This window comes from Oncorhynchus mykiss, chromosome 9 (genome assembly GCF_057628025.1).
Source record: "Oncorhynchus mykiss isolate SJ-2025 chromosome 9, ASM5762802v1, whole genome shotgun sequence".
Classification (NCBI taxonomy): domain Eukaryota; kingdom Metazoa; phylum Chordata; class Actinopteri; order Salmoniformes; family Salmonidae; genus Oncorhynchus; species Oncorhynchus mykiss.
Genome location: NC_143030.1, coordinates 5229593 through 5254349, shown reverse-complemented (window position 1 = coordinate 5254349; position 24757 = coordinate 5229593). Strand labels below are relative to the sequence as shown.

General features: G+C 42.6%; 1 protein-coding gene across 4 annotated transcripts in view; it reads left to right on the top strand.

Moving 5' to 3' along the window:
* LOC149980721 (complement factor I-like) overlaps nt 1-24757 on the top strand; it is a 48376-nt gene that overhangs the window by 5699 nt on the left and 17920 nt on the right. The window contains exons 1-9 of one of the 4 annotated variants that reach the window (XM_090183324.1): nt 7847-8144; nt 10902-11170; nt 13238-13398; nt 15236-15395; nt 15531-15712; nt 15816-15926; nt 16190-16315; nt 16670-16690; nt 19207-19242. In XM_090183324.1, coding sequence (XP_090039450.1) covers nt 8079-8144; nt 10902-11170; nt 13238-13398; nt 15236-15395; nt 15531-15712; nt 15816-15926; nt 16190-16315; nt 16670-16690; nt 19207-19242 — 1132 coding nt within the window. In that variant the 5' untranslated portion in view covers nt 7847-8078. Of the gene's footprint in view, nt 1-7846; nt 8145-10901; nt 11171-13237; nt 13399-15235; nt 15396-15530; nt 15713-15815; nt 15927-16189; nt 16316-16666; nt 16691-19206; nt 19243-24757 lie in introns of those variants that run through there. The other 3 variants (XM_090183322.1, XM_090183323.1, XM_090183325.1) reach the window with 3 other exon arrangements.

Genomic DNA, 24757 nt, shown 5'->3' with positions numbered 1-24757 from the left:
AATATGACCTGTATCTCCTGTATAATATGACCTGTATCTCCTGTATAATATGACCTGTATCTCCTGTCTGTATAATATGACCTGTATCTCCTGTATAATATGAGCTGTATCTCCTGTCTGTATAATATGACCTGTATCTCCTGTATACTATGACCTGTATCTCCTGTATAATATGACCTGTATCTCCTGTATAATATGAGCTGTATCTCCTGTCTGTATAATATGACCTGTATCTCCTGTATAATATGACCTGTATCTCCTGTATAATATGACCTGTATCTCCTGTATAATATGACCTGTATCTCCTGTATAATATGACCTGTATCTCCTGTATAATATGACCTGTATCTCCTGTCTGTATAATATGACCTGTATCTCCTGTCTGTATAATATGACCTGTATCTCCTGTATACTATGACCTGTATCTCCTGTATAATATGACCTGTATCTCCTGTATAATATGACCTGTATCTCCTGTATACTATGACCTGTATCTCCTGTATAATATGACCTGTATCTCCTGTATACTATGACCTGTATCCCCTGTATAATATTACCTGTATCTCCTGTATAATATGACCTGTATCTCCTGTATAATATGACCTGTATCTCCTGTATAATATGACCTGTATCTCCTGTATAATATGAGCTGTATCTCCTCTATAATATGACCTGTATCTCCTGTATAATATGACCTCTATCTCCTGCCTGTATAATATGACCTGTATCTCCTGTATAATATGACCTGTATCTCCTGTCTGTATAATATGACCTGTATCTCCTCTATAATATGACCTGTATCTCCTGTATACTATGACCTGTATCTCCTGTATAATATGACCTGTATCTCCTGTCTGTATAATATGACCTGTATCTCCTGTATAATATGAGCTGTATCTCCTGTCTGTATAATATGACCTGTATCTCCTGTATAATATGACCTGTATCTCCTGTATAATATGACCTGTATCTCCTGTATAATATGACCTGTATCTCCTGTATAATATGACCTGTATCTCCTGTATAATATGACCTGTATCTCCTGTCTGTATAATATGACCTGTATCTCCTGTATACTATGACCTGTATCTCCTGTATAATTTGACCTGTATATCCTATATAATATGACCTGTATCTCCTGTATAATATGACCTGTATCTCCTGTCTGTATAATATGACCTGTATCTCCTGTATAATATGACCTGTATCTCCTGTATAATATGACCTGTATCTCCTGTCTGTATAATATGAGCTGTATCTCCTCTATAATATGACCTGTATCTCCTGTATAATATGACCTGTATCTCCTGTATACTATGACCTGTATCTCCTGTCTGTATAATATGACCTGTATCTCCTGTATACTATGACCTGTATCTCCTGTATAATTTGACCTGTATCTCCTGTATAATATGACCTGTATCTCCTCTCTGTATAATATGACCTGTATCTCCTGTATAATATGACCTGTATCTCCTGTATAATATGACCTGTATCTCCTGTATAATATGACCTGTATCTCCTGTATAATATGACCTGTATCTCCTGTATAATATGAGCTGTATCTCCTCTATAATATGACCTGTATCTCCTGTATAATATGACCTCTATCTCCTGCCTGTATAATATGACCTGTATCTCCTGTATAATATGACCTGTATCTCCTGTCTGTATAATATGACCTGTATCTCCTCTATAATATGACCTGTATCTCCTGTATACTATGACCTGTATCTCCTGTATAATATGACCTGTATCTCCTGTCTGTATAATATGACCTGTATCTCCTGTATAATATGAGCTGTATCTCCTGTCTGTATAATATGACCTGTATCTCCTGTATAATATGACCTGTATCTCCTGTATAATATGACCTGTATCTCCTGTATAATATGACCTGTATCTCCTGTATAATATGACCTGTATCTCCTGTATAATATGACCTGTATCTCCTGTCTGTATAATATGACCTGTATCTCCTGTATACTATGACCTGTATCTCCTGTATAATTTGACCTGTATATCCTATATAATATGACCTGTATCTCCTGTATAATATGACCTGTATCTCCTGTCTGTATAATATGACCTGTATCTCCTGTATAATATGACCTGTATCTCCTGTATAATATGACCTGTATCTCCTGTCTGTATAATATGAGCTGTATCTCCTCTATAATATGACCTGTATCTCCTGTATAATATGACCTGTATCTCCTGTATACTATGACCTGTATCTCCTGTCTGTATAATATGACCTGTATCTCCTGTATACTATGACCTGTATCTCCTGTATAATTTGACCTGTATCTCCTGTATAATATGACCTGTATCTCCTCTCTGTATAATATGACCTGTATCTCCTGTATAATATGACCTGTATCTCCTGTATAATATGACCTGTATCTCCTGTATAATATGACCTGTATCTCCTGTATAATATGACCTGTATCTCCTGTATAATATGACCTGTATCTCCTGTCTGTATAATATGACCTGTATCTCCTGTCTGTATAATATGACCTGTATCTCCTGTATAATATGACATGTATCTCCTGTCTGTATAATATGACCTGTATCTCCTGTATAATATGACCTGTATCTCCTATATTATATGACCTGTATCTCCTGTATAATATGACCTGTATCTCCTATCTGTATAATATAACCTGTATCTCCTGTATACTATGACCTGTATCTCCTGTATACTATGACCTGTATCTCCTGTATACTATGACTCTGTAATGCAGAGGAAGACAGACAACGTGCTTTACATTTAGAATGTTTAGAATGTATAGAATGCAGAGGAAGACAGACAACGTGCTTTACATTTAGAATGTTTAGAATGCAGAGGAAGACAGACAACGTGCTTTACATTTAGAATGTTTATAATGCAGAGGAAGACAGACAACGTGCTTTACATTTAGAATGTTTAGAATGCAGAGGAAGACAGACAACGTGCTTTACATTTAGAATGTTTAGAATGTTTAGAATGCAGAGGAAGACAGACAACGTACTTTACATTTAGAATGTTTAGAATGTTTAGAATGCAGAGGAAGACAGACAACGTGCTTTACATTTAGAATGTTTAGAATGTTTAGAATGCAGAGGAAGACAGACAACGTGCTTTACATTTAGAATGTTTAGGATGTTTAGAATGTTTAGAATGCAGAGGAAGACAGACAACGTACTTTACATTTAGAATGTTTAGAAAGCAGAGGAAGACAGACGACGTGCGTTACATTTAGAATGTTTAGAAAGCAGAGGAAGACAGACAACGTACTTTACATTTAGAAGGTTTAGAATGTTTAGAATACAGAGGAAGACAGACAACGTGCTTTACATTTAGAATGTTTAGAATGTTTAGAATGCAGAGGAAGACAGACAACGTGCTTTACATTTAGAATGTTTAGAATGTTTAGAATGCAGAGGAAGACAGACAACGTGCTTTACATTTAGAATGTTTAGAATGCAGAGGAAGACAGACAACGTACTTTACATTTAGAAGGTTTAGAATGTTTAGAATGCAGAGGAAGACAGACAACGTACTTTACATTTAGAAGGTTTAGAATGTTTAGAATGCAGAGGAAGACAGACAACGTGCTTTACATTTAGAATGTTTAGAATGTTTAGAATGCAGAGGAAGACAGACAACGTGCTTTACATTTAGAATGTTTAGAATGTTTAGAATGCAGAGGAAGACAGACAACGTGCTTTACATTTAGAATGTTTAGAATGCAGAGGAAGACATACAACATGCTTTACATTTAGAATGTTTAGAATGCAGAGGAAGACAGACAACATGCTTTACATTTAGAATGTTTAGAATGCAGAGGAAGACAGACAACGTACTTTACATTTAGAATGTTTAGAATGTTTAGAATGCAGAGGAAGACAGACAACGTACTTTACATTTAGAATGTTTAGAATGTTTAGAATGCAGAGGAAGACAGACAACGTACTTTACATTTAGAATGTTTAGAATGTTTAGAATGCAGAGGAAGACAGACAACGTGCTTTACATTTAGAATGTTTAGAATGTTTAGAATGCAGAGGAAGACAGACAACGTGCTTTACATTTAGAATGTTTAGAATGTTTAGAATGCAGAGGAAGACAGACAACGTGCTTTACATTTAGAATGTTTAGAATGCAGAGGAAGACAGACAACGTGCTTTACATTTAGAAGGTTTAGAATGTTTAGAATGCAGAGGAAGACAGACAACGTACTTTACATTTAGAAGGTTTAGAATGTTTAGAATGCAGAGGAAGACAGACAACATGCTTTACATTTAGAATGTTTAGAATGCAGAGGAAGACAGACAACGTGCTTTACATTTAGAATGTTTAGAATGTTTAGAATGCAGAGGAAGACAGACAACGTGCTTTACATTTAGAATGTTTAGAATGCAGAGGAAGACAGACGACGTGCTTTACATTTAGAATGTTTAGAATGCAGAGGAAGACAGACAACGTGCTTTACATTTAGAATGTTTAGGATGTTTAGAAAGCAGAGGAAGACAGACAACGTGCTTTACATTTAGAATGTTTAGAATGTTTAGAATGCAGAGGAAGACAGACGACGTGCTTTACATTTAGAATGTTTAGAATGTTTAGAATGCAGAGGAAGACAGACAACGTGCTTTACATTTAGAATGTTTAGAATATTTAGAATGTTTAGAATGTTTAGAATGCAGAGGAAGACAGACAACATGCTTTACATTTAGAATGTTTAGAATGTTCAGAATGTTTAGAATGTTTAGAAGGTTTAGAAGGTTTAGAAGGTTTAGAATGTTTAGAATATTTAGAAGGTTTAGAATGTTTAGAATGTTTAGAATGTTTAAAATGTTTAGAATGCAGAGGAAGACAGACAACATGCTTTACATTTAGAATGTTTAGAATGCAGAGGAAGACAGACAACGTACTTTACATTTAGAAAGTTTACAATGTTTAGAATGCAGAGGAAGACAGAAAACGTACTTTACATTTAGAATGTTTAGAATGTTTAGAATGCAGAGGAAGACAGACAACGTGCTTTACATTTAGAATGTTTAGAATTTTTAGAATGTTTAGAATGCAGAGGAAGACAGACAACATGCTTTACATTTTGTTATGCGGTGAGTGAGGACCCAAAAGCGGTTTAACATAAACAGAGTTTCTTTAATAACGAAACACACGTAGGCTCAGATGGACAGGCAGATTCCGACAGGACAGGACAAGGTTGCAGCAAACACGACGATAGTCTGGTTCAGGCATGAGTAACACAAACGAGAATCCGACAAAGACAGAAGCAGAAAGAGAGAGAGATATAGAGACCTAATCAGAGGGAAAAAGGGAACAGGTGGGAAAAGGGGTGAACGAGGTAGTCAGAGAAGACAAGGAACAGCTGGGGGAAAAAAGGGGAAGAAAAGGTAACCTAGTACGACCAGCAGAGGGAGACAGGGTGAAGAGAAAGGACAGAAACAAGACACAACATGACAATACATGACACATTTAGAATGTTTAGAATGCAGAGGAAGACAGACAACATGCTTTACATTTAGAATGTTTAGAATGTTTAGAATGTTTAGAATGTTTAGAATGCAGAGGAAGACAGACAACATGCTTTACATTTAGAATGTTCAGAATGTTTAGAATGCAGAGGAAGACAGACAACGTGCTTTACATTTAGAAGGTTTAGAATGCAGAGGAAGACAGACAACGTACTTTACATTTAGAATGTTTAGAATGTTTAGAATGCAGAGGAAGACAGACAACGTGCTTTACATTTAGAATGTTTAGAATGTTTAGAATGCAGAGGAAGACAGACAACGTGCTTTACATTTAGAATGTTTAGAATGCAGAGGAAGACAGACAACGTACTTTACATTTAGAATGTTTAGAATGTTTAGAATGCAGAGGAAGACAGACAACGTACTTTACATTTAGAATGTTTAGAATGTTTAGAATGCAGAGGAAGACAGACAACATGCTTTACATTTAGAATGTTTAGAATGTTTAGAATGCAGAGGAAGACAGACAACGTGCTTTACATTTAGAATGTTTAGAATTTTTAGAATGCAGAGGAAGACAGACAACGTGCTTTACATTTAGAATGTTTAGAATGCAGAGGAAGACAGACGACGTGCTTTACATTTAGAATGTTTAGAATGTTTAGAATGCAGAGGAAGACAGACAACGTGCTTTACATTTAGAATGTTTAGGATGTTTAGAAAGCAGAGGAAGACAGACAACGTGCTTTACATTTAGAATGTTTAGAATGTTTAGAATGCAGAGGAAGACAGACGACGTGCTTTACATTTAGAATGTTTAGAATGTTTAGAATGCAGAGGAAGACAGACAACGTGCTTTACATGTAGAATGTTTAGAATGTTTAGAAAGCAGAGGAAGACTGACGACGTGCTTTACATTTAGAATGTTTAGAATATTTAGAATGTTTAGAATGTTTAGAATGCAGAGGAAGACAGACAACATGCTTTACATTTAGAATGTTTAGAATGTTTAGAATGTTTAGAAGGTTTAGAAGGTTTAGAAGGTTTAGAATGTTTAGAATGTTTAGAAGGTTTAGAAGGTTTAGAATGTTTAGAATGTTTAAAATGTTTAGAATGCAGAGGAAGACAGACAACATGCTTTACATTTAGAATGTTTAGAATGCAGAGGAAGACAGACAACGTACTTTACATTTAGAAAGTTTACAATGTTTAGAATGCAGAGGAAGACAGAAAACGTACTTTACATTTGGAATGTTTAGAATGTTTAGAATGCAGAGGAAGACAGACAACGTGCTTTACATTTAGAATGTTTAGAATTTTTAGAATGTTTAGAATGCAGAGGAAGACAGACAACATGCTTTACATTTAGAATGTTTAGAATGCAGAGGAAGACAGACAACATGCTTTACATTTAGAATGTTTAGAATGTTTAGAATGTTTAGAATGCAGAGGAAGACAGACAACATGCTTCACATTTAGAATGTTTAGAATGTTTAGAATGCAGAGGAAGACAGACAACGTGCTTTACATTTAGAAGGTTTAGAATGTTTAGAATGCAGAGGAAGACAGACAACGTGCTTTACATTTAGAATGTTTAGAATGCAGAGGAAGACAGACAACGTACTTTACATTTAGAATGTTTAGAATGTTTAGAATGCAGAGGAAGACAGACAACGTGCTTTACATTTAGAATGTTTAGAATGTTTAGAATGCAGAGGAAGACAGACAACGTGCTTTACATTTAGAATGTTTAGAATGCAGAGGAAGACAGACAACGTACTTTACATTTAGAATGTTTAGAATGTTTAGAATGCAGAGGAAGACAGACAACGTACTTTACATTTAGAATGTTTAGAATGCAGAGGAAGACAGACAACATGCTTTACATTTAGTATGTTTAGAATGTTTAGAATGCAGAGGTAGACAGACAACGTGCTTTACATTTAGAATGTTTGGAATGTTTAGAATGCAGAGGAAGACAGACAATGTGCTTTACATTTAGAATGTTTAGAATGCAGAGGAAGACAGACAACGTGCTTTACATTTTGAAGGTTTAGAATGTTTAGAATGCAGAGGAAGACAGACAACGTGCTTTACATTTAGAAGGTTTAGAATGTTTAGAATGCAGAGGAAGACAGACAACGTGCTTTACATTTAGAAGGTTTAGAATGTTTAGAATGCAGAGGAAGACAGACAACGTGCTTTACATTTAGAAGGTTTAGAATGTTTAGAATGCAGAGGAAGACAGACAACGTGCTTTACATTTAGAATGTTTAGAATGCAGAGGAAGACAGCGTGTGTGTGTGTGTGTGTGTGTGTGTGTGTGTGTGTGTGTGTGTGTGTGTGTGTGTGTGTGTGTGAAGAGGTTTGTGTGTGTGGGTTTGCATGTGTTTTGTCAGTTACTGGAACAACTGGGCTGGACTTCCGAAACAGGCACACACAAACACAAACAGTGTGTGTGTGTGTGTTGGTCCACATTGACAGATGAGGGTAATGATTGATGAATGATCAATGTCCAAGAGAGAGACAGAGAGAGAAACACATTGTGTATTGAGGCAGGCTAGTTGGTTAGTCCGTCAGGAGTCACCATGGGGAAAAAGACAGCGTTGACAATACTGCTACTAGGAGTTCTACACATCACACACCTTGCTAAGGTAAGTTACACCTCATTATCATACACACACACACACAAACACACACACACAGACACACAGACACACACACACACACACACCTTGCTACGGTAAGTCACAAGTCTCCCCGCTCTTTTATAAGCATTTAATGCAGCTGTTTTAAAATTATGCTGAAAAGACCTGCGACCTTTATATTATATGACCTGTTTCTCCTGTATACTATGACCTGTTTCTACTGTATAATATGACCTGTTTCTACTGTATAATATGACCTGTATCTCCTGTATACTATGACCTGTTTCTACTATATACTATGACCTGTATCTCCTGTATAATATGACCTGTATATCCTGTCTGTATAATATGACCTCTATCTCCTGTATAATATGACCTGTATCTCCAGTATACTATGACCTGTATCTCCTGTATAATATGACCTGTATCTCCTGTATAATATGACCTGTATCTCCTGTATAATATGACCTGTATCTCCTGTATAATATGACCGGTATCTCCTGTATAATATGACCTGTATCTCCTGTATAATATGACCTCTATCTCCTGTATAATATGACCTGTTTCTCCTGTATAATATGACCTCCATCTCCTGTATAATATGACCTGTATCTCCTGTATAATATGACCTGTTTCTCCTGTATACTATGACCTGTTTCTACTATATAATATGACCTGTATCTCCTGTATACTATGACCTGTATCTCCTGTATAATATGACCTGTATCTCCTGTATAATATGACCTGTATCTCCTGTATAATATGACCTGTATCTCCTGTATAATATGACCTGTATCTCCTGTATAATATGACCTGTATCTCCTGTATAATATGACCTCTATCTCCTGTATAATATGACCTGTATCTCCTGTATACTATGACCTGTATCTCCTATATTATATGACCTGTATCTCCTGTATAATATGACCTGTATCTCCTGTATAATATGACCTGTATCTCCTGTATAATATGACCTGTATCTCCTGTATAATATGACCTGTATCTCCTGTATAATATGACCTGTATCTCCTGTATACTATGACCTGTATCTCCTGTATAATATGACCTGTATCTCCTGTATACTATGACCTGTATCTCCTATATTATATGACCTGTATCTCCTGTATAATATGACCTGTATCTCCTGTATAATATGACCTGTATCTCCTGTATAATATGACCTGTATCTCCTGTATAATATGACCTGTATCTCCTGTATACTATGACCTGTATCTCCTGTATAATATGACCTGTATCTCCTGTCTGTATAATATGACCTGTATCTCCTGTCTGTATAATATGACCTGTATCTCCTGTATACTATGACCTGTATCTCCTGTATAATATGACCTGTATCTCCTGTATAATATGACCTGTATCTCCTGTATACTATGACCTGTATCTCCTGTATAATATGACCTGTATCTCCTGTATAATATGACCTGTATCTCCTATATAATATGACCTGTATCTCCTGTATAATATGACCAGTATCTCCTGTATAATATGAGCTGTATCTCCTCTATAATATGACCTGTATCTCCTGTATAATATGACCTCTATCTCCTGTCTGTATAATATGACCTGTATCTCCTGTATAATATGACCTGTATCTCCTGTCTGTATAATATGACCTGTATCTCCTGTATAATATGACCTGTATCTCCTGTCTGTATAATATGACCTGTATCTCCTGTATAATATGACCTGTATCTCCTGTATAATATGACCTGTATCTCCTGTATAATATGACCTGTATCTCCTGTATAATATGACCTGTATCTCCTGTCTGTATAATATGACCTGTATCTCCTCTATAATATGACCTGTATCTCCTGTATACTATGACCTATATCTCCTGTATAATATGACCTGTATCTCCTGTCTGTATAATATGACCTGTATCTCCTGTATACTATGACCTGTATCTCCTGTATAATTTGACCTGTATCTCCTGTATAATATGACCTGTATCTCCTGTCTGTATAATATGACCTGTATCTCCTGTATAATATGACCTGTATCTCCTGTATAATATTACCTGTATCTCCTGTCTGTATAATATGACCTGTATCTCCTGTACACTATGACCTGTATCTCCTGTATAATTTGACCTGTATCTCCTGTATAATATGACCTGTATCTCCTCTCTGTATATTATGACCTGTATCTCCTGTATAATATGACCTGTATCTCCTGTATAATATGACCTGTATCTCCTGTCTGTATAATATGACCTGTATCTCCTGTATAATATGACCTGTATCTCCTGTATAATATGACCTGTATCTCCTGTATAATATGACCTGTATCTCCTGTCTGTATAATATGACCTGTATCTCCTGTATAATATGACCTGTATCTCCTGTATAATATGACCTGTATCTCCTGTATAATATGACCTGTATCTCCTGTCTGTATAATATGACCTGTATCTCCTGTATAATATGACCTGTATCTCCTCTCTGTATAATATGACCTGTATCTCCTGTATAATATGACCTGTATCTCCTGTATAATATGACCTGTATCTCCTGTATAATATGACCTGTATCTCCTGTCTGTATAATATGACCTGTATCTCCTGTATAATATGACCTGTATCTCCTGTATAATATGACCTGTATCTCCTGTATAATATGACCTGTATCTCCTGTATAATATGACCTGTATCTCCTGTATAATATGAGCTGTATCTCAGATATTATACCAACTGAGGCTCCATCTCTAAACTCTGACCTGTGACCTCTAACCTCTTCCCAGGGGATCAATCCTGAGGTGAAGGTTTCATCAAAGATCAATAAATTCCAGAAATATCGGTCAACCACCACTGCCCCCACCACCATCACCCCTGCCACCACCACCATCACCCCTGCCAGCACCACCATCACCCCTGCCCCCACCACCATCACCCCTGCCATACCCCGTACTGACCAGTACCTTGGACCAGAAGAATGTCTGGATCAGAAGTACACACGTCTGTCCTGCCATCGGGTCTTCTGTCCCCCATGGATGCGATGTATGGAGGGAAGGTAATGATCGTGTGTGCGTGCGTGTGTGCGTGTGTGTGTGCGTGTGTGTGTGCGTGCGTGTGCGTGCGTGTGCGTGCGTGTGTGCGTGTGTGTGTGTCACCAGGTGTGTGTATGTGTCACCAGGTGTGTGTGTCTGTCTGTCACCAGGTGTGTGTGTGTCACCAGGTGTGTGTGTGTGTGTCACCATGTGTGTATGTCTGTCTGTCACCAGGTGTGTGTGTAAGCTGCCCTACCTGTGTCCGAAGGACGGCATGGCTCAGGTGTGTGTGTAAGCTGCCCTACCTGTGTCCGAAGGACGGCATGGCTCAGGTGTGTGTCTGTCTGTCACCAGGTGTGTGTGTAAGCTGCCCTACCTGTGTCCGAAGGATGGGATGGCTCAGTTGTGTGTCTGTCTGTCACCAGGTGTGTGTGTAAGCTGCCCTACCTGTGTCCGAAGGACGGCATGGCTCAGGTGTGTGTGTCTGTCTGTCACCAGGTGTGTGTATAAGCTGCCCTACCTGTGTCCGAAGGACGGCATGGCTCAGGTGTGTGTGTCTGTCTGTCACCAGGTGTGTGTGTAAGCTGCCCTACCTGTGTCCGAAGGACGGCATGGCTCAGGTGTGTGTGTCTGTCTGTCACCAGGTGTGTGTGTAAGCTCTCCTACCTGTGTCCGAAGGATGGCATGGCTCAGGTGTGTGTGTCTGTCTGTCACCAGGTGTGCGTGTAAGCTGCCCTACCTGTGTCCGAAGGACGGCATGGCTCAGGTGTGTGTGTCTGTCTGTCACCAGGTGTGCGTGTAAGTTGCCCTACCTGTGTCCGAAGGACGGCATGGCTCAGGTGTGTGTGTCTGTCTGTCACCAGGTGTGTGTGTAAGCTGCCCTACCTGTGTCCGAAGGACGGCATGGCTCAGGTGTGTGTGTCTGTCTGTCACCAGGTGTGTGTGTAAGCTGCCCTACCTGTGTCCGAAGGACGGCATGGCTCAGGTGTGTGTGTCTGTCTGTCACCAGGTGTGTGTGTAAGCTGCCCTACCTGTGTCCGAAGGACGGCATGGCTCAGGTGTGTGTGTCTGTCTGTCACCAGGTGTGTGTGTAAGCTGCCCTACCTGTGTCCGAAGTATGGCATGGCTCAGGTGTGTGTGTCTGTCTGTCACCAGGTGTGTGTGTAAGCTGCCCTACCTGTGTCCGAAGGATGGCATGGCTCAGGTGTTTGTGTCTGTCTGTCACCAGGTGTGTGTGTCTGTCTGTCAGCAGGTGTGTGTGTAAGCTGCCCTACCTGTGTCCGAAGGACGGCATGGCTCAGGTGTGTGTGTCTGTCTGTCATCAGGTGTGTGTGTAAGCTGCCCTACCTGTGTCCGAAGGAGGGCATGGCTCAGGTGTGTGTGTCTGTCTGTCACCAGGTGTGTGTGTCTGTCTGCCACCAGGTGTGTGTAAGCTGCCCTACCTGTGTCCGAAGGACGGCATGGCTCAGGCGTGTGTCTGTCTGTCACCAGGTGTGTGTGTAAGCTGCCCTACCTGTGTCCGAAGGACGGCATGGCTCAGGTGTGTGTGTCTGTCTGTCACCAGGTGTGTGTGTAAGCTGCCCTACCTGTGTCCGAAGGACGGCATGGCTCAGGCGTGTGTCTGTCTGTCACCAGGTGTGTGTAAGCTGCCCTACCTGTGTCCGAAGGACGGCATGGCTCAGGTGTGTGTGTCTGTCTGTCACCTTTGTGTGTGTAAGCTGCCCTACCTGTGTCCGAAGGACGGCATGGCTCAGGTGTGTGTGTCTGTCTGTCACCAGGTGTGTGTGTAAGCTGCCCTACCTGTGTCCGAAGGACGGCATGGCTCAGGTGTGTGTGTCTGTCTGTCATCAGGTGTGTGTGTAAGCTGCCCTACCTGTGTCCGAAGGAGGGCATGGCTCAGGTGTGTGTGTCTGTCTGTCACCAGGTGTGTGTGTCTGTCTGCCACCAGGTGTGTGTAAGCTGCCCTACCTGTGTCCGAAGGACGGCATGGCTCAGGCGTGTGTCTGTCTGTCACCAGGTGTGTGTGTAAGCTGCCCTACCTGTGTCCGAAGGATGGGATGGCTCAGGTGTGTGTGTCTGTCTGTCACCAGGTGTGTGTGTAAGCTGCCCTACCTGTGTCCGAAGGACGGCATGGCTCAGGTGTGTGGGCACGATGGAAGGACCTATCTGTCTTACTGCCAGGCTATGGCTGTCTCCTGTCGGAGTAAACAACCAATCATGTCACACTTTGGAGGAGAGGGCTGCTCTAAAGGTAACTAACACATTTAGACACACCCACAGACAGGCATGGAGATAGACAGACAGACAGGAAGACAGACAGGGAGACAGACAGACATGGAGACAGACAGACAGACAGACAAACAGGAAGACAGACAGGGAGACAGACAGGGAGACAGACAGACATGGAGACAGACAGTCAGGGAGACAGACAGACAGGGAGACAGACAGGAAGACAGACAGGGAGACAGACAGGGAGACAGACATGGAGACAGACAGACACGGAGACAGACAGACAGACAGGGAGACAGACAGGGAGACAGACATGGAGACAGACAGACAGGGAGACAGACAGGGACACAGACAGGGAGACAGACATGGAGACAGACAGACATGGAGACAGACAGACACGGAGACAGACAGACACGGAGACAGACAGACAGACAGGGAGACAGACATGGAGACAGACAGACATGGAGACAGACAGACACAGAGACAGACAGACAGGGAGACAGACAGGGAGACAGCAAGACATGGAGCCAGACAGACACAGAGACAGACAAACAGGTAGACAGACAGGGAAACAGACAGGAAGACAGACAGACAGGGAGACATACAGGGAGACAGACAGACAGGGAGACAGACAGACATGGAGACAGGGAGACAGGGAGACAGGGAGACAGGGAGACAGACAAGGAGACAAACAGGGAGACAGACATGGAGACAGACAGGGAGACAGACAGGGAGACAGACAGGAAGACAAACAGGGAGACAGACAGGGAGACAGACAGGGAGACAGACAGGAAGACAGACAGGGAGATAGACATGGAGACAGTCAGACACGGAGACAGAAAGACACAGAGACAGACAGACAGACAGGGAGACAGACATGGAGACAGACTGACATGGAGACAGACTGACATGGAGACAGACTGACATGGAGACAGACAGACACGGAGACAGACAGACAGGGAGACAGACAGACAGGGAGACAGACAGACAGGGAGACAGACAGACAGGGAGACAGACAGACAGGGAGACAGACAGACAGGGAGACAAACAGGGAGACAGACATGGAGACAGACAGGGAGACAAACAGGGAGACAAACAGGGAGACAGACATGGAGACAGACAGGGAGACAGGCAGACAGACAGGGAAACAGACAGACAGGGATACAGACATGGAGACAGACAGACAGACATGGAGACAGACAGAGAGAGAGACAGAGAGACAGACAGGCAGACAGACAGGGAGATAGACAGAGATCGAGAGATAGAGAGACAGACAGACCAAAATACAATATCAAGGCCCAGACCAGTGTGATCAGGATGGAAAATGAGTAATCTTGTTATATTTTAATGTCGCCCCCTCCCTCCAGACAGTATCAAGGCCCAGACCAGTATGATCAGGATGGAAAATTAGCAATCTTGTTATATTTTAATGTCGCCCCCTCCCTCCAGACAGTATCAAGGCCCAGACCAGTATGATCAGGATGGAAAATTAGTAATCTTGTTATATTTTAATGTCGCCCCCTCCCTCCAGACAGTATCAAGGCCCAGACCAGTATGATCAGGATGGAAAATTAGTAATCTTGTTATATTTTAATGTCGCCCCCTCCCTCCAGACAGTATCAAGGCCCAGACCAGTATGATCAGGATGGAAAATTAGTAATCTTGCTATATTTTAATGTCGCCCCCTCCCTCCAGACAGTATCAAGGCCCAGACCAGTATGATCAGGATGAAAAATTAGTAATCTTGCTATATTTTAATGTCGCCCCCTCCCTCCAGACAGTATCAAGGCCCAGACCAGTATGATCAGGATGGAAAATTAGTAATCTTGTTATATTTTAATGTCGCCCCCTCCCTCCAGACAGTATCAAGGCCCAGACCAGTATAGATGAGGAGACCGGTGTGGTCAGTATTGTGTTACCCATTCAAGGGAAGCTGCTAGTGTGTGGAGTCGGAGGAAGAGGAGGATCCAACTGGAACATGGCTGCGGCTAACGTAGCCTGTTATGAGAAGAGTCCGTGGTAAGAACACACACACACACACACACACACACACACACACACACACACACTGCTTATTACATATTTTGTGTGTGTGTGTGTGTGTGTGTGTGTGTGTGTGTGTGTGTGTGTGTGTGTGTGTGTGTGTCTCTCTAGGGGAGCGAAGGAGGCCAGCTCGGTGCTGTATAAAACCATAAAGGACCCCGATGCAGACCACTGTGTCAGCATCCTTTGTCAAGGATACGAGAACAGCCTCACCGAGTGTTCCTTCTCCGGCAGAACTCCTCTCGGCCGCGACGACAAGGTCGCCACGGCAACCTGTTACCACAAACCCAAAGGTCTTGACTGTGACCCTTAACCATTTTGATTGATCCAATTGATTGATTCCTGTCTCCAATTGGTTGTCTTTTGACTGAGTGTGGCTCCCCATTGTTCACCCAGAGGGGTCGGCGTGTGAGTTCAGGTGCGTCAACGACAAGTGTGTGTCGTTGGAACAGACGTGTGACGGAGTGGACCACTGCGGAGACAGGAGTGATGAGATGTGCTGCACAGGTACGTAACATACACACACACACATACACACACACACACACACACACACACACACACACACACACACACACACACACACACACACACACACACACACACACACACACACACACACACACTGAACCACATTTCCCACTCTGTGATGTGTGTGTAACCCTCTATCTGTGTGTGTGTGTGTGTGTGTGTGTGTGTGTGTGTGTGTGTGTGTGTGTGTGTGTGTGTGTGTGTGTGTGAGTAACCCTCTATCTGTGTGTGTGTGTCAGCCTGCAGAGGGGACTCTGCGTTCTGGTGTAAGTCAGGAGTGTGCTTGTCCAAAGAGGCTGTAGAGGACGGTATAATGGACTGTCTGGGAGGAGAGGACGAGATGAGCAAACACATCACTAAACCTGGTGGGTTTAGACGCACACACACACACATTTGCACACACACATTCGCACACACACACACACACACACACACACACACACACACACACATTCGCGCACACACATTCGCGCACACACATGCACACACATTTGCACACACACACACACACACACACACACACACACACACACACACACACACACACACACATTCGCACACACATTCGCACACACATTCGCACACACATTCGCACACACACACACACACACACACACACACACACACACACACACACACACACACACACCACACACACACACACACACACACACACAGGAAGACAGTCTCCTAATGTATTTCTCCTGTTTCCACAGTAGTTGGCCGCAGTGGATCACATGGTAAGAACCTAACTATATACAGTATGGACTCTTTCAAGTTTTTAAAACATTTTTAAACTATTTTCTACACTGTAGAATAATAGTGAAGACATGAAAACTATGAAATAACACATATGAAATCATGTAGTAACCAAAAAAGTGTTAAACAAATCAAAATAGATTTTATATTTGAGATTCTTCAAAGTTGCCACCCTTTGCACACTCTTGGCATTCTCTCAACCAACTTCACCTGGAATGTTTTCCAACAGTCTTGAAGGAGTTCCCACATATGCTGAGCACTTGTTGGCTGCTTTTCCTTCACTCTGCAGTCCAACTCATTCCAAACCACCTCAATTGGGTTGAAGTCGGGGATTGTGGAGGCCAGGTTATCTGATACAGCACTCTATCACTCTCCTTCTTGGTCAAATAGCCCTTACACAGCCTGGAGGTGTGTTGGGTCATTGTCCTGTTGAAAAACAAATGATAGTCCCACTAAGCGCAAACCAGATGGGATGGTGTATCGCTGCAGAATGCTGTGGTATCCATGCTGGTTAAGTGTGCCTTATCAGTGTCACCATCACACCTCCTCCTCCGTGCTTAACTTTTAACAAGGCCTGTTAATTGAAATGCATTCCAGGTGACTACCTTGTGAAGCTGGTTGAGAGAAAGCCAAGAGAATGCAAAGCTGTCATCAAGGCAAAGGGTGGCTACTTTGAAAAAATCTCAAAAATATTTGTATTTGTATAACACTTTTTTATATATAGACAGTTGAAGTCGGAAGTTTACATACACCTTAACCAAATAAATTTAAACTCAGTTTTTCACAATTCCTGACATTTAATCTGGGTAAAAATTCCCTGTTTTAGGGCAGTTAGGATCACCACTTTATTTTAAGAATGTGAAATGTCAGAATAATAGTAGAGATAATTATTTATTTCAGCTTTTATTTCTTTCATCACATTCCCAGTGGGTCAGAAGTTTACATTCACTCAATTAGTATTTGGTAGCATTGCCTTTAAATTGTTTAACTTGGGTCAAACGTGTCAGGTAGCCTTCCACAAGCTTCCCACAATAAGTTGGGTGAATTTTGGCCCATTTCTCCTGACAGAGCTGGTGTAACTGAGTCAGGTTTGTACACCTCCTTGCTCGAACATGCTATTTCAGTTCTGCTCACAAATGTTCTATAGGAGTGAGGTCAGGGCTCTGTGATGGCCACTCCAGTACCTTGACTTTGTTGTCCTTAAGACATTTTGACACAACTTTGGAAGTATGCTTGGGGTCATGGTCCATTTGGAAGACCCATTTGTGACCAAGCTTTAACTTCCCGACTGATGTCTTGAGATGTTGCTTCAATATATCCACATAATTTCCTGCCTCATGAAGCCATCTATTTTGTGAAGTGCACCAGTCCCTCCTGCAGCAAAGTACCCCCACAACATGATGCTGCCACCCCCGTGCTTCACAGTGTTTTTTTGATTTGCAAGCCTCCCCCTTTTTCCACCAAACATAACAATGGTCATTATGACCAAACAATTCTATTTTTGTTTCATCAGACCAGAGGACATTTCTCCAAAAAGTACGATCTTTGTCCCCATGTGCAGTTGCAAACCGTAGTCTGGCTTTTTTAATGGCAGTTTTGGATCAGTGGCTTCTTGCTGAGCGGCCTTTCAGGTTATGTCGATGTAGGACTCGTTTTACTGTGCATATAGATACTTTTGTACCTGTTTCCTCCAGCATCTTCACAAGGTCCTTTGCTGTTGTTCGGGGATTGATTTGCACTTTTCGCACCAAAGTACGTTCATCTCTAGGAGACCTTCCTGAGCGGTATGACGGCTGCGTGGTCCCATGGTGTTTATACTTGTGTACTATTGGTTGTACAGATGAACATGATACCTTCAGGTGTTTGGAAATTGCTCCCATGGATGAACCAGACTTGTGAAGGTCTACAATTTTTTTTCTGAATTCTTGGCTGATTTCTTTTGACTTTCCCATGATGTCAAACAAAGAGTCAATGAGTCAAAGGTAGACCGTAAAATACATCCCCAGGTACACCTCAAATTGACTCAAAGGATGTCAATTAGCCAATCATAAGCTTCTAAAGCCATGACATCATTTTCTGGAATTTTCCAAGCTGTTTAAAGGCACAGTCAACCTAGTGTATGTAAACTTCTGACCCACTGGAATTGTGATACAGTGAGTTATAAGTGAAATAATCTGTCTGTAAACAATTGTTGGAAAAATGACTTGTGTCATGCACAAAGTAGATGTCCTAACCGGACTTGCCAAAACTATAGTTTGTTAACAAGAAATTTTGTGGAGTGGTTGAAAAACAAGTTTTAATGACTCCAATCTAAGGGTGTGTAAACTTCCGACTTCAGCTGTATTTACATATATACTCACTCACATAATATACTCTGAGTATATTATATATATATATATATATATATATATATATATACAAAACATTATGAACAGACTCATGGTTAGAACGGAGCAAATATGTAAATAACAAAAACTGACTGTTTGTTTGTTTTCAGATACCAGAGTTTTAGAGTTCATTTCTCCTAAACAAGGTACATATCGTTTTTTTTCATCAAAATTAAGTTCAGTATTTTGTTATGTTTTTATCCACCCTGTTCTAGTGTCTTTGGTGTTTTGTTGAATGTTTTTCATTTAGTATTTTGGTATTACTTCACATTATTATTATATAATTTAGTATTTGGTATTTTTACGTAGTCTAGTCCTCTCTTCTGAAAGTATTCAAGCCTCCTTTTTCAAAATGTTGTTAATTGTCGATCTACAAAAATACTAGAATTAAAAAAAAGTAAAAATACTAGAATTTTAAAAAGTATTTAATAAAAGTGAAAAAACAATTCTAATAAAGAAATAATAACAATATTATAATAATATATAATATTGTCTGACTTTTCCCTCGTTATGTGATGTTAGAGCTTATTATAAAATTATAAAATAATGAAATTACATTTTTTTTTTCTTTTCGTTTCATCAATACCCCATACTGACAATGCAAAAATAGGTTTTTAAAAATGTTTGTAAATGTAAAAAAAATAGTGTTCAGACCCTTTACTCAGTGTGTTGAAGCACCTTTAGCAGTGAAGAAGCGACTCCGGGATTCTGTCCTTCTAGGCAGAGTTCCCCTGTCCAGTCTCAACATCAACAGTGAAGAAGGGGGGCGGCAGGGTAGCCTAGTGGTTAGAGCGTTGGACTAGTAACCGGAAGGTTGTGAGTTCAAACCCCCGAGCTGACAAGGTACAAATCTGTCGTTCTGCCCCTGAACAGGCAGTTAACCCACTGTTCCCAGGCCGTCATTGAAAATAAGAATTTGTTCTTAACTGACTTGCCTGGTTAAATAAAGGTAAAATAAATAAATAAATAAAAAAAACAGTGAAGAAGCGACTCCGGGATTCTGTCCTTCTAGGCAGAGTTCCCCTGTCCAGTCTCAACATCAACAGTGAAGAGGCGACTCCGGGATGCTGTCCTTCTAGGCAGAGTTCCCCTGTCCAGTCTCAACATCAACAGTGAAGAGGCGACTCCGGGATTCTGTCCTTCTAGGCAGAGTTCCCCTGTCCAGTCTCAACATCAACAGTGAAGAGGCGACTCCGGGATGCTGTCCTTCTAGGCAGAGTTCCCCTGTCCAGTCTCAACATCAACAGTGAAGAGGCGACTCCGGGATTCTGTCCTTCTAGGCAGAGTTCCCCTGTCCAGTCTCAACATCAACAGTGAAGAGGCGACTCCGGGATGCTGTCCTTCTAGGCAGAGTTCCCCTGTCCAGTCTCAACATCAACAGTGAAGAGGCGACTCCGGGATGCTGTCCTTCTAGGCAGAGTTCCTCTGTCCAGTGTCTGTGTTCTTTTTCCCATCTTAATCTTTTCTTTTTATTGGCCAGTCTGAAATATGTCTTTTTCTTTGAAAACTCTAGTTTGCACTATTCTGTGTACCTAGAAGGCCAGCATCCCGGAGTCACCTCTTCACTGTTGACGTTGAGACTGGTGTTTTGCGGGTACAATTTAATGAAGCTGCCAGTTGAGGACTTTCGAGGTGTCTGTTTCTCAAACTTCATACTCTAATGTGCTTGTCCTCTTGTTGTGCACCGGGGCCTCCCAGTCTTCTTTCTATTCTGGTTAGAGCCAGTTTGCACTCTTCTGTGAAGGGAGTAGTACACAGTGTTGTACGAGATCTTCAGTTTCTTGGCAATTTCTCGCACGGAATAGCCTTCATGGGTCACAGCAACACCATCATCCCGTAAACCCTGGACCCACTCCAATTCGGATACCGCACCAACAGATCCACAGATGACGCAATCTCATTCGTTACTCCACACTGCCTTTTCCCACCTGGACAAAAAGGAACACCTATGTGAGAATGCTGTTCATTGACTACAGCTCAGCGTTCAACACCATGGTGCCCAACGAACCTCATACCAGGTGGTAAATGGTAGGCAACAACACATCTGCCATGGAGGCCCCCCCCAGGGATGCGTGCTTAGTCTCCTCCTGTATTCCCTGTTCATCCACGACTGCGTGGCCACGCACGACTCCAACACCATCAGGTTTGCTGACGACCCAACTGTTGTAGGCCTGATCACAGACAACGATGAGACAGCCTATAGGGAGGAGATCCGAGACCTGGCAGTGTGGTGCTAGGATAACAACCGTGGACTGCAGAAAAAGGAGGGCCGAACACACCCCCATTCACATCGACAAAGCTGTAGTGGAGCGGGTCGAGAGTTTTAAGTTCCTTGGTGTCCACATAACCCAAATCATGGCCCAAACACACCAACAAAGTTGTGAAGAACTAAGACACTGCATTGCAGTGCTTGAGGCATCAGTACATACCCAGCTTCGATCCTGGGCTGTGTCGCAGCCGGCCGCGACAGGGAGACCTGTGAAGCGGTGCACAATTGGACCAGCGTCGTCCGGGTTAGGGGAGGGATTGGTGGCCGGGATGTCCTTGTCCCATCACACTCTAGCAACTCCTTGTGGTAGGCCGGGCTCAGTGCACGCTGACATGATCACTAGTTGTACAGTGTTTCCTCCAACACATTGGTGCGACTGGCTTCCGGGTTAAGTGAGCAGTGTGCCAAGAAGCAGTGCAGCTTGGCTGAGTTGTGTTTCGGAGGACGCGTGGCTCTCGACCTTCGCCTCTCCCTAGTCCGTACGGGAGTTGCAGCGATGTGACAAGACTGTAACTACCAATTGGATATCACGAAATTGGGGAGAAAAAGGGGTAAAAAGTTGCTTTAAATTATATTAAAGTTGTGGAGGGCAAGACAAAGCATTTTCCCCCTCAGGAGACTGAAAAGATTTGGCAATGGTCCTGAGATCCTCAAAAAGTTCTACAGCTGCACCATCGAGACCATCCTTACCGGCTGCATCACAGCATCACTGCCTGCTTGGCATCCGACCGTAAGGCGATACAGAGGGTAGTGCGTACAGCCCAGTACATCACTGGGGCCAAGCTTCCTTCCATCAAGGACCTCTATACCAGGCGGTGTCAGAGGAAGGCCCAAAAAATGGTCAGAGACTCTAGTCATCAAGTCATAGACTGTTCTCTCTGCTACCTCACGGCAAGCGGTACCGGAGCGCCAAGTCTGGGTCCTAAAGTCTCTATAACAGCTTCTACCAAAATATACTTTTGAACAGCAATTAATCAAATGGCCACCGGGCCATGTTTAGATTAACCCCCCCCCCCCTTTTGTTTTTACACTCGCTGTTTATGATCCATGCATAGTCACTTCACCCACACCTACATGTACAAATGACCTCTAACCCTAACCCCCGCACATTGACTCAGTACCGGTACCCCCTGTATATAGCCTCCATATTGACTCTGTACCGTAATAGCCTGTATATAGCCTCCACATTGACTCTGTACTGGTACCACCTGTATATAGCCTCCACATTGACTCTGTACCGGTACCCTCTGTATATAGTCTCCACATTGACTCTGTACCGGTACCCCCTGTATATAGTCTCCACATTGACTCTGTACCGGTACCCCCTGTATATAGCCTCCACATAGACTCTGTACCGTAATACCCTGTATATAGCCTCCACATTGACTCTGTACCGTAATAGCCTGTATATAGCCTCCACATTGACTCTGTACTGGTACCCCCTGTATATAGTCTCCACATTGACTCTGTACCGGTACCCCCTGTATATAGCCTCCACATAGACTCTGTACCGTAATACCCTGTATATAGCCTCCACATTGACTCTGTACCGGTACCCCCTGTATATAGCCTCCACATTGACTCTGTACCAGTACCCCCCTGTATATAGCCTCCACATTGACTCTGTACCGTAACACCCTGTATATAGCCTCCACATTGACTCTGTACCGGTACCCCCTGTATATAACCTCCACATTGACTCTGTACCGGTACCCCCTGTATATAGCCTCCACATTGACTCTGTACCGGTACCCCCTGTATATAGCCTCCACATTGACTCTATACTGGTTCCCCCTGTATATAACCTCCACATTAACTCTGTACCGGTACCCCCTGTATATAGCCTCCACATTGACTCTATACTGGTACCCCCTGTATATAGCCTCCACATTGTCTCTGTACCGGTACCCCCTGTATATAGCCTCCACATTGACTCTATACTGGTTCCCCGTGTATATAGCCTCCACATTGACTCTATACTGGTTCCCCGTGTATATAACCTCCACATTGACTCTGTACCGGTACCCCCTGTATATAGCCTCCACATTGACTCTGTACCAGTACCCCCTGTATATAGCCTCCACATTGACTCTATACTGGTTCCCCGTGTATATAACCTCCACATTGACTCTGTACCGGTACCCCCTGTATATAGCCTCCACATTGACTCTGTACCGGTACCAACCTGTATATAGCCTCCACATTGACTCTGTACCGGTACCCCCTGTATATAGCCTCCACATTGACTCTGTACCGGTACCCCCTGTATATAGTCTCCACATTGACTCTGTACCGGTACCCCCTGTATATAGCCTCCACATTGACTCTGTACCGGTACCCCCTGTATATAGCCTCCACATTGACTCTGTACCGGTACCCCCTGTATATAGCCTCCACATTGACTCTGTACTGGTACCCCCTGTATATAGTCTCCACATTGACTCTGTACCGGTACCCCCTGTATATAGTCTCCACATTGACTCTGTACCGGTACCCCCTGTATATAGTCTCCACATTGACTCTGTACCGGTACCCTCTGTATATAGCCTCCTTATTGACTCTGTACCGGTACCCCCTGTATATAGCCTCCACATTGACTCTGTACCGGTACCCCCTGTATATAGCCTCCACATTGACTCTGTACCGGTACCCCCTGTATATAGCCTCCACATTGACTCTGTACTGGTACCCCCTGTATATAGCCTCCACATTGACTCTGTACTGGTACCCCCTGTATATAGCCTCCACATTGACTCTGTACTGGTACGCCCCTGTATATAGCCTCCACATTGACTCTGTACCGGTACCCCCTGTATATAGCCTCCACATTGACTCTGTACTGGTACCCCCTGTATATAGCCTCCACATTGACTCTGTACCGGTACCCCCTGTATATAGCCTCCACATTGACTCTGTACTGGTACCCCCTGTATATAGCCTCCACATTGACTCTGTACTGGTACCCCCTGTATATAGCCTCCACATTGACTCTGTACCGGTACCCCCTGTATATAGTCTCCACATTGACTCTGTACCGGTACCCCCTGTATATAGCCTCCACATTGACTCTGTACTGGTACCCCCTGTATATAGCCTCCTTATTGACTCTGTACTGGTACCCCCTGTATATAGCCTCCACATTGACTCTGTACCGGTACCCCCTGTATATAGCCTCCACATTGCCTCTGTACCGGTACCCCATGTATATAGTCTCCACATTGACTCTGTACCGGTACCCCCTGTATATAACCTCCACATTGACTCTATACCGGTTCCCCGTGTATATAGTCTCCACATTGACTCTGTACCGGTACCCCCTGTATATAGCCTCCACATTGCCTCTGTACCGGTACCCCATGTATATAGTCTCCACATTGACTCTGTACCGGTAC